Below are 14,717 nucleotides of genomic sequence, written 5' to 3' on the forward strand. Positions count from 1 at the left end.
ATCCCCCTGACTCGCAAGGCCAGGGAACGCTCTGCCTTTATTACCCCATTTGGACTGTACGAGTCCACGGTGATGCCATTCGGGATGAGGAATGCCCCTGCCACTTTCCAGCGGATGGTCAACACCCTGCTCAAGGGACTTGAAGGGTACGCGGCCGCGTACCTGGATGACATTGCCGTCTTCAGTCCCACCTGGGAGGACCACCTAGAGCATCTAGCACAGGTGCTCAGGCGGATCCACCGGGCAGGTTTGACCATCAAGCCGGGAAAGTGTCAGCTGGCCATGAGCGAGGTCTAGTACCTCGGTCACCGGGTAGGTGGGAGAACACTGAAGCCCGAGCCTGAGAAAGTGGAAGCCATCGCATCCTGGCCCACCCCCAGGACCAAGAAGCAGGTGATGTCCTTCTTGGGGACCGCTGGGTACTATAGGAGGTTTGTTCCATGCTATAGTAGCCTGGCAAAGCCCTTGACGGACCTCACCAAGAAGAAGCTGCCCTCTGCAGTCGATTGGACAATGGACTGCGAGACAGCCTTCCGGGCCCTAAAGGACGCCCTGTCCAGCCCGCCCGTGCTACAGGCAGCCGACTTCACGCGGCCGTTTGTAGTACAGACCGACGCCAGTGACTTCGGCCTCGGTGCGGTGCTCAGCCAGGTGGACTCTGCGAGCCAAGAGCACCCAGTCTTGTACCTGAGCAGGAAGCTGTTACCAAGGGAAGTTGCCTATTCCACGATGGAGAAGGAGTGCCTGGCCATAGTGTGGGCCCTGCAGCGTCTGCAACCCTATCTATACGGGCGCCACTTCATCGTGGAGACGGACCACAATCCCCTCAGCTGGTTGCACACCGTCTCTGGGACGAATGGGCGATTGTTGCGATGGAGCCTTGCGCTCCAGCAATACAACTTCACCATTCGCCACAAAAGGGGCCGTGACCACGGTAACGCAGACGGGCTGTCCCGACAAGGAGAGGTCGCGGACGGGCGCACGGGGGAACACCGGAGTGTGCTGCCCCCTAGCGCCCTCAAAAGGGGGGAGGTGTGAGGTAAATCCGGAGATATGACGATAAATCATGATATTCAAGTATGTCAGGAAGCCCTCTCCTGGTGTCACCCCCCCTTTCCTTCACACAACTGGTTTAGCAACAAATCCCATGGCCATCTCCTGTGAAATGGAGATGAGGTGGTGTGGGAACAATGGACACAGGATGACTCCCTGCCGTCACCCTGTAACAAGAGTTGTATCTCATTAGCAAGGCTATGGAACTAGCTAGACAGAACGACTCCAGTAAAAAATGGTTCATATCTCGCAAGCCATATTTCCGATAAATACGGCAACCATAAAAATGGTGTCTCCGCATGCGGACGATGCCGGCACACCCTTTTTATGGGAGCAGGACATTGGGAAATGCCCCAGGCGTGATATCAGCCAATGTGGAACTAGTAGACAAGTCATGAAACCTCTCATTCTGTAGCTAAATTCATAACTGTCACAATGAGAGCATTGGCGTCCGCCTACGACGCTCCCAGGCAAAGTTATGGCCCATATTCCATGTTGGGATATTGTCCATAACTCAAGCCAGGGGTGGAGCAGTGTTCCCTGTGAGGTCACGAAGGTAGGAGGGGACCTGGATCTGCCCAGGTTGATAACCCTACTTCGGCCATTTTCCAGTGTTCTTTTCGCTGGGGGCACGTGTAGGAAACATCTGTGGGAAGGATCCTAGAAACCTGGGTACAGCGCCCCCCTGTGGCCAGACGCAACAAGGTAACTGCTGGAACTGTGTATGCCTGTTTGTAACCCATGCTTTGACTGTAACTGTACTCTGACATATGTATATTCTGTAGATTCCCTATTGTATATATTGTAGTTTCTAGTGTGCTTTAGGCTGATTAAATTATATAATTAATCTTGGGCTGTTCTGTTATCTCGATCTTGAATCCCACGTCTGTGTGTTCGGCTAATAGTTACCGTAAATCGGTTGGTGGCAGCGAATTGTGCCAAGGATTATTGTGGGGAGGCCAGTGAGATTCGGGGAGATTTTATATATTCCGCCCGCGGAGGTCGGGGGAATATATACCTTACTCTCACCGGGGACCCTTCAATAATCGGCATAAGTAGTATAGCGGCCTCCTTGCTTATGGTCGGGCAATTCCATAATTGGCCTGACTATAAGAGGGGCGCTAGAGAGCGCGTCACGTGCTCTGTCTGTCGGTCGGGAGGTATAAAGGAGGGGTGACCCCCACTTGTTACCCCCCGATTGTGACGTACTGGTAGCCAGCGCGGGGGATTTCTGAGTGACCCCCCCGGTGGTCTGTGACACACATCTATGAAGATAGTGGCACACATGCAATGCCAAACGTCCTCTTCATCTACTCCTTACTGCAAATGCCGCTCAGGGGTCAGGAGACCCCCCTCCCCTCTTCTCCAGCAGATATATGGAGGAACACAGTGATGGCCATATTGTGCATCCTTAGTATTTATCTGTCCTAGTTCCACCACTCATGTTCTCTCTGGCATGGAAAGTACATTTGAACAGCAACCAGTCAAGTAAACAAACACACACACACACACACACACACACACACACACACACACACACACACATTCCCATGTGTAAAAAGATTCAAATGATACATTGCTAAAAAGTAAAAAACATGTATATATTTTCTGCTTATCTGCAGCTGCCACTAGATGGTGTATGGGAGCTCCGTGCACACGGTGTTGCTTTTGAGTTCACTCCTTGTGGCAGTTGTAACATAGATCACACAGGTCGGGGAGGACCTCTCATTGGTGTAGCCGCACAGGGGCCCATTTCCACTTCTTAGGCAGCAAGAAACTTCTGTCCTAGCAGGACTATTGGGGTACGACGTGCCCACGATCCAGAGATGCTGCAGCCTACAACACAGTGTTTTCACAGGGTTGCTCTGAGTACTCTCTGCAGGAGACCCACACTCATGTTTCAGGCCACTGTGGATTTAGTCTGTTTTCCCTGCGGAGAACACTCACGTCTCCGCAGTATAAATTGACATGCTGCAGCTTGGAAGGCCACGCCGCATGTCAGTTTACACTGAGAAAAGAAGCACAGTAGGCATGGGATGTCTTTAAATTCCATCCACTGTGCTTGTATTGTACAAAGCAGCATTTTGGACGCAGGGAAAACACACTGTGTCCAAAACGCTACAAACTCTGATTGTGTGCACATACCCTTGGACTCGAGAGAGCCTACCATATATACGCTTCTCACACAGGGGCCCTTTTCTGTGTAAGACCCTGTGCGCACTAGAAAATGGAATTTTCTTAAAATTCTGCACCTCTGAAAGATTACCGCACTAATATAATAATATATATATATATATATATATATATATACAGTGCCTACAAGTAGTATTCAACCCCCTGCAGATTTAGCTGGTTTACACATTCGGAATTAACTTGGCTTTGTGACATTTGGACTGTAGATCAGCCTGGAAGTGTGAAATGCACTGCAGCAAAAAAGAATGTTATTTCTTTTTTTATTTATTTTTTTAAATGGTGAAGTTTATTCAGAGGGTCATTTTTTATTCAACCCCTCAAACCACAAGAATTCTGTTTGGTTCCCCTAAAGTATTAAGAAGTATTTCAGGCACAAAGAACAATGAGCTTCACATGTTTGGATTAATTATCTCTTTTTCCAGACTTTTCTGACTAATTAAGACCCTCCCCAAACTTGTGAACAGCACTCATACATGTTCAACATGGGAAAGACAAAAGGAGCATTCCAAGGCCATCAGAGACAAGATCGTGGAGGGTCACAAGGCTGGCAAGGGGTACAAAACCCTTTCCAAGGAGTTGGGCCTACCTGTCTCCACTGTTGTACTCTATTATCTATATATAGACAGACAGACAGACAGACACACACACATATATACAGTATGTGTTATCATTTCCTTCTTCTGAGATAGATATATAATGGACGGATAGATAATGGATAGCTGGATGATAGATAGGTTGATAGATAGACGATGGATATAGATAGTTAGACATTACAGCTTTTAATTCTAATGTATGTGTTCTTCCCCCCCCCCCCCCCCCCCCGAAACAGTATTTATGATAGAGCAGTGACCCTGCGGGACCTTGGATCTGAATTCTCGCAGAGTCACTGCTGGTCGGTCATGTCACTCTATGGCTATGTGCGCACAGTGCGTTTTTCGCGGTGTTTTTGCGCGTTTTTCGGGTGCGTTTTTGGCCTCAAAACTGCATGACTTTGCTTCCCCAGCAAAGTCTATGAGTTTTCATTTTTGCTGTCCGCACACAACTGTTTTTTTAAGCTGCGTTTTTGAGCTTGAAAAAAAAAAAATGGACATGTCAATTCTTTCCTGCGTTTTTCTGCGTTTTCCGCCCATGCAATGCATTGGAAAAACGCAGCAAAACGCAGAGATCAAAAACGCAGCAAAACGCAGCCAAAAACGCACCAAATCGCGGTAAAAACGCATGCTTTTTTTATGCGTTTTTTCAACGCAGGTGCGTTTTTGCCGGCCAAAAACACACAAAAGCGCAGCGTCAAAAAAACGCAGCGTCAAAAAAACGCAGCGTGCGCACATAGCCTATTACCGCTTGTGACGCCCTGAAGTTCTCGCATGCGGTAATGTGTTGACAACACCGACCATGAGAAATGTCCTGGAGTTACCCCTGCAATCTAGTTTACAGAACGAGGCTGCATGGAGTACTAGGTCTCAGACGCCACTGGATCACTATGCAAGCGTCATGGGACCTTGTGTGGATTACGCCGGACCTGGAGGAGTATTTGGGGGATTTTAATAAAGTGGTGAAAGAGGGGGATTTTTTGTGTTTTATTTCAAACAAACACATACACCGAAAAATTCTTTATTTAATTTCACGTACAGATTAGTCATGGCGTGTCAGACACTGACATTACTAATCTTGGACTTAGTGGTAGCTATGGGCTGCCATTAACTCTTAATTACCCAGACTGTCACCGCATCACGGCAATCGGGAAAAGGCTGTAAAACGCCAGGAATTTTGCATAATGGATGCGACATTCTCGAGGCAGCGGCGGGCTGATATTCTTGGCTGCGGGAGGAAGGGGGGGGGGCAATAACCATGGCCCTCGCCCTCCCCAGCCTGAGAATACCAGGCCCCTGCTGCGTACCTACCTTGGCTGGACGGTAAAAATATGGCGGAGCCCACGGGTTTTTTTTCGTTTTTTATTTTTAATATGTACGTTTCTGATTTCTATGTGCATTATAGATGTATGTGTCTGTATGTTAGTGTGGTGTGTGTAATTACTCTCTGCTCAATTTCCTCTTGTGCTAATGAAATCACTTCCTTGCAAAACGCAGGGTAGTGATTATCACTATGTCCCGAAAAACGTGAAATACCGTGGGAATAACGCAATGAAACGCACATATTTTGCAACCTGCGGTATTCCCTGCGGTATTTCAGGTTTACATTACAGTCAATGGTGTAAAATACTGCAGGTACCTGCGGAAAAGAAGTGACATGCACAATAATTCCGCAGAGGAAATTCTGCAGCAAAACCTGTTGGTGAAAAAAAACGCACTGTGCGCACAGCATTTTTTTTTTTTTACCATAGGTTTTGCTGGGGAAGGACTGCAGCAAGGTTATGAACATTTTCTGCAGCAAAACATGCAGCAAAACCACGGCAAAAAACGCAGTGTGCGCACAGGACCTTAAGGTTTCTGAAAATGACACTGTCAGTAAGTTACACGGTAAGCTAAGCGCTTTGTGTTTATTTCCTGTTTAAAAGAACAAATGAGTACAATGCATTCAGGGAGGTTTAAAAGTGGGTTTCTTATGAACAAAGTAACAAAGTTGATTTTAATTAATAGATCTTGGAATAATAATAATTTATACAATTGGATGTGTTTAAATAAAATGTTCCTGTGCTGAGATAATCTTATATATGTGTCCCGGCTATGTACTGTGTAATGGCTGTGTCTGACCATACAGGGACATGGTCTGATCATACCACATCTCCTGGGCAGGATGAGCGCAAAAGAGACATTACAGCGCAGGATCATAGCGAATTCTTTTTGTAAGTTAAAACATTTCCCTGCCTGGTGAAATACTGCAAACATCTACAAGAATTTCTGGAGCTACAATGTGCAGCCTATCTAGATGTAAAGGTATGAATGCTACTAAAAGGTGAACCTATAAAGTTTTCAGTTCACAAGAAATGCAGGGAAAAGGAAATAAAAGTTTAAAAGAAAGACTGTGGGATAATAAAAAAAAAAAAAAAAAAAAAAAAAAAAGGGCGACAATGAAAAGGCGTGAAAAAAGTGACAATGGGGGAAGAGGAATGAAATACAATTGTTTTCTATAGGAAAATATACACTACATTTAATTTGTATAGTTTTATCTTGAAATAAGTTGGTTTACACTCCAAGTAAATTGGGTGATTATTTACTGAGCGGTTCGGATATTAAAACTCATTTCTGCAGATAGTCAAGGACATTTGGTTCGTGTGCTCGGCCTCATTCTCCACGGCTGCGGTAAATGTTTGTGACAGTTCTAATTTGTGCCACGGTCCCCAAGTGTCTTTCTAACTATGTACCACATTATTCCAATTTCACTCCCTAACTGGGGACAGAAGTAGAGAGAAAGTTAAAGGGAAATACTGCCCAACCTGATGGCTTCTTACAAGACAGCAAGTGGGTCTTTTAACCCTTGTGTTCCCAGCAGTGATGGTATAAGGTTCTCCGGTAGCAATGCAGACTGTACACACAGCAGCATGGTGCATAAATGTGAAAGTTAGTACGGTTGTAAATTGAGAGAAATGTTACTTTGTCTTTTGCCCTTAATTTTCTAATGTAAAATAACATTTTTATTGCCAACAAGAAATTGGAGGTTTTTCTGTAAAAACAAAATAGCTATGATGTGGGGCAGATTGTAAGTTCAGCTCACGCTTCGTCTAGTACAGTTTTTCTATATATAATGGACTGGAGCGGAGATTGGACAATCAATCATAAACTGTGGTGACGAGAGCTGTAGCATAAGGGCGACGCTGAATACACAGCTCAGCACTTCACACATTTCCTTTACTTATAGGACTTTTCTTATAGCGGGTAAAACTCACATCATTCTGCAACGTTTAGCAAGTCCATTATTGTTCATAATGGCAGCATGAAAAAGCCGATCTCTATCCACTGAGGTACAAGGATTAGTATAAAGAATATATCACAGTAATACCTGCAGATCCGGACAGTAACAAGCTCCATCCATACAATGACATCACATCTTCACTGCATTTTAAAAAGATAAGATATTGATGTATTTGATATGCGATTAGATAAATGAGAAAAATATCGGTGATCTTGAATCAGCAAAGATTTCCCAAATAAAAAGGACTCGATAAAATGCCTAAACCCTTTTGACTTATCTCAGAAACTTCTATAAAATGTTATAAAATGTAAAGTACACCATCAGCGAGCGGTGAGATTTTCCCATTTATGACAAGAGTATGAATATGTGGATCCCTGCTGCCAGTCACAGGCAGAAGTGTCGTAGATACTAAAAGGCTATAGAGCAGTAAAGACTTCTGATGCTGCACATATAACAAGACATGAACCCGTTCCGTTTATAGATCTGGTAGATAGCCATAGTAGAGGCCCACATATATAAAATTATCGATTTTAGTGGGATTTGCCAATCCTCCCGACGACCACGACAGATGGTGTTGGGGGGAGATAAGGAGATTTCAATAAGTGACTGACTGGCAGTGGCTTACTCAGCTCTCCCCATAGAGAACACATGCATGCTCAACCAAACATTCCTGTGTATGGGAAGAGAAGAGCAATTTGGGCTCACTGTTATATAAAAGGTATATGGACGACTTAAAGGTGATAGCTGTTGAACAAATAATGGTTTGGCTAACAGCCATCTCCCTCCGCCATACACAAAAAGGCTCAGCTGAGCGCTCCCGTGCTCTTTATCTTTATAGAGAACAAAAGGGTGGTCAATTGGAAACCATTGGGCCAGATACTTCTCTCCCCCCATCAGAGGGCACACACAGACCATCGGCTGATACTGCTAATCTAATTCTGGGGGTTCAGTCGACCATAGTCTAATGTGTAAGGGGGCCTTCATTCTTGAGACTAGGGGCTTGCATTGTTCATAATCCAGCACATACAGAACCAGCTAACAATTGAGTGACTGTCAGATGTCACAGATCAGACCGATCACCTGCTATGCTCAGATGTATTTGGTGTATGAGTTAGTGTTGCTGTGGAGCTAGTTCTATAAGAACGCAAATTAGTCATATATTATAGTCCTAAAAAACTTGTACATGGTTGGAGCATATCTCGTCTTTCTTGGTTTTTATCCAGCCATCTTTAAACGTCTGATATGGTTTATACATTATGGAGAAAATACACTCAGTTGCCTTATGGTGCGTGCCCACGATCAGGGTTCACAGTGTTTTGGATGCAGCGTTTTAATCGCTGCATCCAAAATGCTGCGTTGTACAGTACAAGCACAGTGGATGGGATTTCTAAAAACCCCATGTCCACGGTGCTTGTTTTTCCCACATCGTAAACTGACATGTTTCCGAGCTGCAGAATGTCAATTTATTGCTGCGGAGCCGCAAGTGTTCGCCTCAGGGAGAACAGAGAGAAAGTCTGCATCTTCCCGAACCCCAATTGTGGGCATGGGAGCTGCGTTCTCCTGCGAAGAACACTGGCGGCCCCAGAGGAGAGGACATGTTGCATCCAAGACACAGCATGTCCTGATAGTGGAAACATACATTTTCTCTTTATAACGACTATAAGGGTAACCGTAATAAAGGCACCGTAGCTCTTGCAGAGATCTAACTATTAAAAGTCTTTAGAATAAAAGGGGAAGAAAAAATATATACGGTGTGTAACACTGCTGTTATCCAGAGCGAAGAACGTTTGATTCTCTATAGTGCCATGTATAGGTACCTACACTAAAGCGGGCTTTACACGCTACGACATCGCTAATGCGGAGTCGTTGGGGTCACGGAATTCGTGACGCACATCCGGCCGCATTAGCGATGCCGTTGCGTGTGACATCGATAAGCGATTTTGCATCGTTGCAAAAACGTGCAAAATCGCTAATCGGCGACACGGGGGTCCATTCTCAAATCTCGTTACTGCAGCAGTAACGAGATTGTTCCTGCGGCAGCACACATCGCTGCGTGTGACGCCGCAGGAGCGAGGAAGCTCTCCCTACCGGCCTCCCGGCCGCTATGCGGAAGGAAGGAGTGGGCGGGATGTTACGTCCCGCTCATCTCCGCCCCTCCGCTGCTATTGGGCGGCGTTTCAGTGACGTCGCTGTGACGCCGCACGGACCGCCCCCTTAGAAAGGAGGCGGTTCGCCGGTCACAGCGACGTCGCCGGACAGGTAAGTATGTGTGACGGCTGTGGGCGATGTTGTGCGGCACGGGCAGCGATATGCCCGTGTCGCGCAACAGATGGGGGCGGGTACCCACACTAGCAATATCGGGACCGATATCGCAGTGTGTAAAGTAGCCTTAAGTCAGTGTCCAACTCCCTAACTTGGTACATGGCTGATTATTTTAGCAACATTGGGGCACATCTGTACTTTTACTATCTCCCAAGTGCTGCTTCATAAGAATTTCACAGCCAAACAGACAAAATACAGTGGACCCTTGGTTTATGAGAACAATCCGTTCTGGGAGTGTGCATGTAAACCAAGTTACTCGTCTAGCAAAGCAAGATTTTCCATAGGAAATAATGCAAGCTCAGACAATTCCATCCACAACTTGTTTAATGTCCCATCCTGGTCCCCTATTGTGCCATTCCACACACGCGCACACACACACACACACACACACACACACACACACACACACACACACACACACACACACACACACACACACACACACACACACACACATATATATTATGCTCATCTTACCTTCCGTTCCATCACCGGACTCCTGGTTCTTGTAGTCCGCCGGTACAGGATGTGTATTGGGTAACCATCGCAACCGATGTTGGAGCTTCCACTGCCAGAGCACTGATGTCAAAGGCATGAGCAGTTTGTCTCTGATTGCCCAGGGCGCTGATTTTGGAGTAGCGGCTGACAGCGGAAGTTCCGGCATCGTTGCGATGGTTACCCGATACACATCCTGTACCGGCGAACTACAGGAACCATGAGGCCGGCGATGGAACGGAAGGTAAGGTGAGGTGAGCATAATATGTGTGTGTTTGCGTGTGTTTGTGTGGACTGCAAGAGCGGGTCAGAGCGTGGTCAACGTACGGAACTGGAAGTGTGTGCGGTGAGTATTTGCTCGTACAGCAAAGATTGCTCATAAACAGAGTTACAAATTTACAGCAAGCTTTGCTCGTATAGCGAAATACTTGCAAAATGGGTTACTCGTAAACTGAGGTTCCACTGTACTTTGTACTGAGGAGGAGCAAAGACTAACACAGGGCTGTCTATACACTTGGACTTCAGCAAAACCAAAGCTCTCTACAGAGAGGTCAGCTCTCCTGACTTGTCCGATTTAGTAACTGATTGTACCGAAATCTGTTAAATAATTTTGGAGAATTTCTTCTTTGATGTCTGGTTCTGGTCATTCCTACTACAACTGTATAAATAGACAATTGGATACTAGAATATGGGGATCTGATATAATGTCAACAGTGTTTGACAAGATTAGTTATTTATTCATAAATAACTGAGGGAAGAGTGCAGAATTCTAGAAAAACATGTTCCAGGATGGTCATTTCTGTATTACTGACTATATCCACTATACAGACGTATCAGGAGCCGACACAAACTCCCAGATCAGTGAACAGTAGCCGCCACTAGAGAGAATCTAGTTTACACATTTTTCCACGGAGCGGCCACAAATCCCACAATGGCGACAAAATCAAGACTGGAGCAAAAGAACTGTAAAGCTTTTACCCCAGCAACCAGATCCCAGCTGCTATTTCTAGAGAACACCTATAAAATAAAGCAATAATTACTCTGCGTTTTATATGCCACAAAAGGTTAAACAAATCACTTTGCCTCTGACATGTGCCTAGTGTCCTGGCATCCTTTGGGCACACATACGATGTCATACAACTACATGGCACACATTTGCATAGGTCAGAGCGTTACATGTAGCTGGTATGTTAAGTGATTTTTCTGTATGCATAAGAAAAGTTAAGGCATAAAGGAAGCCTGTAAACAATTCAATATTGACAAAAGTTTATTAAGTCGCCAGGAATAATAAAAATACTATGGAGGAAGATGGCTCAAAGTCATTTACATACGTGATGGCAGTAAAAGTGTATAATATCTGCCACGTGCATTTGCTATATTAATATACAGTACAGCTAGACTTTTTCATTGGCTCACCACATAGGGTAAGGAACAATTTGAACAAACAGCAGCTGGTGTCCACCTACCACCGATCGGCTCCAATCCAAAAAGTGGCAGATGGTACCAATATTCTCCATGGTAAGGTGTGCAACAACTGAACTCCATCACATTTGGGTCTGAATACATTTTTCAAATCAGAAAACTAAGCATGTAAATAATGGTAAATTGTAAAAGTATTAGGCTGGCGTTACATTGGCATGTGACTCGTACGAGGATCCGCTCGCATCACCGGGACCGTGCCGAGTGATGAGATCTTCATGTGAGACACTAGTATGTGTGACTCCAACTTTAGAAGGAATACCAAAATTTTGCCCTGCCATCTATTTTTGCAAAAGCTCTGCTCAAAACATTTCTAGCTCAGCCCATCAACCTTGCAATGAATTGCAGCTATAAGGCTGCTTTCACACTACGTTTTTTTAACATCCGTCATGAACTTTTTTTAACGCAAAAGCGGATCCAGTGCAAATGCGTTTTCATTTCAATGCATTTGCAATGGACTCGCATTAACATGCGTTGACCTGCGTTTGCGTGCGTTATAGTGAGGATCCAGCGACTTGCAGTTAACATTTTTCAAAAACGCTACTTTTAGCGTTTTTGAGCTGCGTCCAAATACTGCAAATTGCTGGATCCTGACTAAACAGCATGCAAACGCTGGCATGCTGATAGACAGGATCCTGCTTGCTCTACTGAGCATGCCCAGAAACCAGCCTCGGCTGATCAATTCCTCTCTCTCCTCCCTCTCTCCACCTCCCTCCCCCTCTCTCTGTCTCTCCCCCTCCCTCTCCGGTCTCTCTCTCCCACCTGAGAGCTGCGGACACTCGTAACCAAGGTAAATATCGGGTAACCACTTCTCTACCACGTAACCACTACCCGATGTTTACGTTGGTTACGTGTACAGACGCTCGTAACCAAGATAAATATCGGGTATCCAAGCAAGTTATGCGATGTTTACCTTGGTTACGAACCTCCGCAGTTGTCAGATGTCGGCTCCCAGTCTGGCACGTTTAGTTCCCCTCACTCCCGATCACATGACTCCAATGCCCGCCCCTAAACATCCAGTGACAGGATCCTGCAAAATAACACATGCGTTAGCATGCGTTTTTTGCTGTAAAAGCAGGATCCGCTTTTACAGCAAAAAAACGTTCATGACGCATGTTAAAAAAACGTAGTGTGAAAGCAGCCTAACTTGTATGCTCCTGGCCCTCCCTAATGACACGAGATTGTCCGCCGTCCCACTAAAATGTACTAGGATGCCAACACCAACGATTATGGCTAGCAATTGTTTGTTAAAGGCGATTGATACATTTCTTATTAGTAAAGATTTCATTGGTTTCATCTGTAAAAACATTAATCAGAAAAAATTTGAAACAAGTCCAATTAAAAAAAAAAAAAAAAAAAAAAAAAAGAAGAAAAAAGGTACGTGTGCACCCAAAGATCTAACGTTCATAGGTCACAGCAGTCTCTGCACATCAACTCTTCCATTACAATGAATGGGGACTGAAACAGATGCACTGAGCTCAGCATTCGGCTGGTTTCATGTATTCGACGTTCTTGAATGTAATAAGGACAGCGAGTACCAACCTGAACGCGGCAATCTCATATACACCAACCAGGCTGTTGAGCTCGGATCAAAAGATCCGCAGCCGGTCCTACGGTCGCAGTCCGTACTTAGCCCATAAATGTCAGCCATGTAAAAGCAGCCCAGTGGCTAATACACATGATAAAGCGCCGACTCAGGTCCCAGAGATATTTCAAGGCTGTAATGAATGGAACAAGTGTAATATTAGTTCTGTAAAGATTTTACCAGGACTGGTATGTGGAAGAGCACATTGCTTTATAGTCACCAGTGACTCTGGATCTCCAACAGGGCGTCCAATAACTACCGTAATAATGGGGAAAAGGCTATTCACCAGACTTATCACTCATAATCTTGCAAGTATTAAATGAACCCTTTGGTCTATCACACTGAATCCATCATGCTAATGGAGCCTTGAATTTTTAGATTAACTTGTCCACAGAGAGCGGTGATTATTCCTATTTCTTTAATAACCTTAACTTCATTACTGTGACTGAAATTTAATAGAAAATGTGGCCTTTATTTATAAGACTAAGGAAAAGCATGAAGCCCCCATCTAGTGCCCTCTGTGCAGAACGGAGTCAGGACGCAGACTATACAGTCAGGTTACAGAAGTAAAGCCATTCATTCATTGACTGAGGACTCATCGATACTATTAAACAAAGTAACAAGACGTATAGTACTTCAGATGGCATTTCACAAAGATGACAAGTATCAGAAAGCAGGAAAACTTTTATGTAGTTGTCATAATGAAAGTAAACAGAATGTAAAAGTGAACCCGAGACTAAAAGTTTATGACCTAAAGTAAACAGGAAGCTTAGCAACAGATTTAAGAATACTAAATCAACAAACTATTTTGGGGTGACTTCTACACATTATACAATAAACCATATATATTTATTTTATACACACACATATATAATATATATAATATAATTATATCTATATATTATATAATTGCATATATATTATATATAAAATTATATATACACTATATAATTATATATAAAATATATATCTGATGAATAAATACATTAAGGATCAGGAGTAAAACAAATAAATAGAAAACTATACACATACTAATAAGCACATGTCATAAGCAGATTGAACTGTAAACTGAGCTGGCAGGCATTGCTGGACTAACATACTCATCCTAAATGGAGAATTGATTACAGCCCCATGCACCAGATGAAAACCATTGTCTATACTAATTGTGCTATCATTTTAAACCTGCAGCTAAAGAAAGGGAAGAGGCTGCAGATATCTCCGGATCAGCTTATTGGAAATGTAAAGACAGACGTTCCCAGCAGTGAATAAAGCCAGACACAAGGATGCGAACTGTCCACATGTGAATCCACCATCCGCCCCATGTCTATAGTAATTGCAGAGCTCTTACCTTTTCTCTCAGATCGCTTCTTGCGTCTTCTTTTAAAGCGCCGTCTGACCAGGCTAAAAAGGTTCCCCATGTTACAGGTATTGACCAAAAGGGATGCCATGGCAAGTGGAAGGTCAGAGCGCTAAAACTGACAGCTTGGATAACAGGGTGCCAGAGTGTCTTTATAGCAAGTATCAGAGCGGAGCAGAGAGTTAACCCTGTGTGGGCATGCCTAGCAGCACACATGCCCTCCTCGCCATGAGGTTTCTCCTCCTATTCCAGATACCTAAATGCATAATGCTCTGGAAGCAGAAATGTATTTCTATTAGCCACCAGAGGCCCATGTGACAGCGAACCCTCATGTGCATCATTCATATCCTAAGCAGCCTCAGA

At 44.5% G+C, this 14,717-nt stretch overlaps 1 protein-coding gene across 2 annotated transcripts in view; it reads right to left on the bottom strand.

The window, feature by feature from the left end:
* Positions 1–14,717, bottom strand: part of ADARB1 (adenosine deaminase RNA specific B1) — a 156,717-nt gene that overhangs the window by 57,267 nt on the left and 84,733 nt on the right. The window contains exon 1 of one of the 2 annotated variants that reach the window (XM_075317571.1): positions 14,346–14,631. The exons of the other annotated variant lie outside the window; for it this stretch is intronic. Within the exon in view, the coding sequence (XP_075173686.1) occupies positions 14,346–14,445 (100 nt within the window). The 5' untranslated portion in view covers positions 14,446–14,631. Of the gene's footprint in view, positions 1–14,345; positions 14,632–14,717 lie in introns of those variants that run through there. 2 annotated transcript variants of the gene reach the window in all.

The sequence above is a fragment of the Anomaloglossus baeobatrachus genome, chromosome 7 (assembly GCF_048569485.1).
Source record: "Anomaloglossus baeobatrachus isolate aAnoBae1 chromosome 7, aAnoBae1.hap1, whole genome shotgun sequence".
NCBI classification, from domain to species: Eukaryota; Metazoa; Chordata; class Amphibia; order Anura; family Aromobatidae; genus Anomaloglossus; species Anomaloglossus baeobatrachus.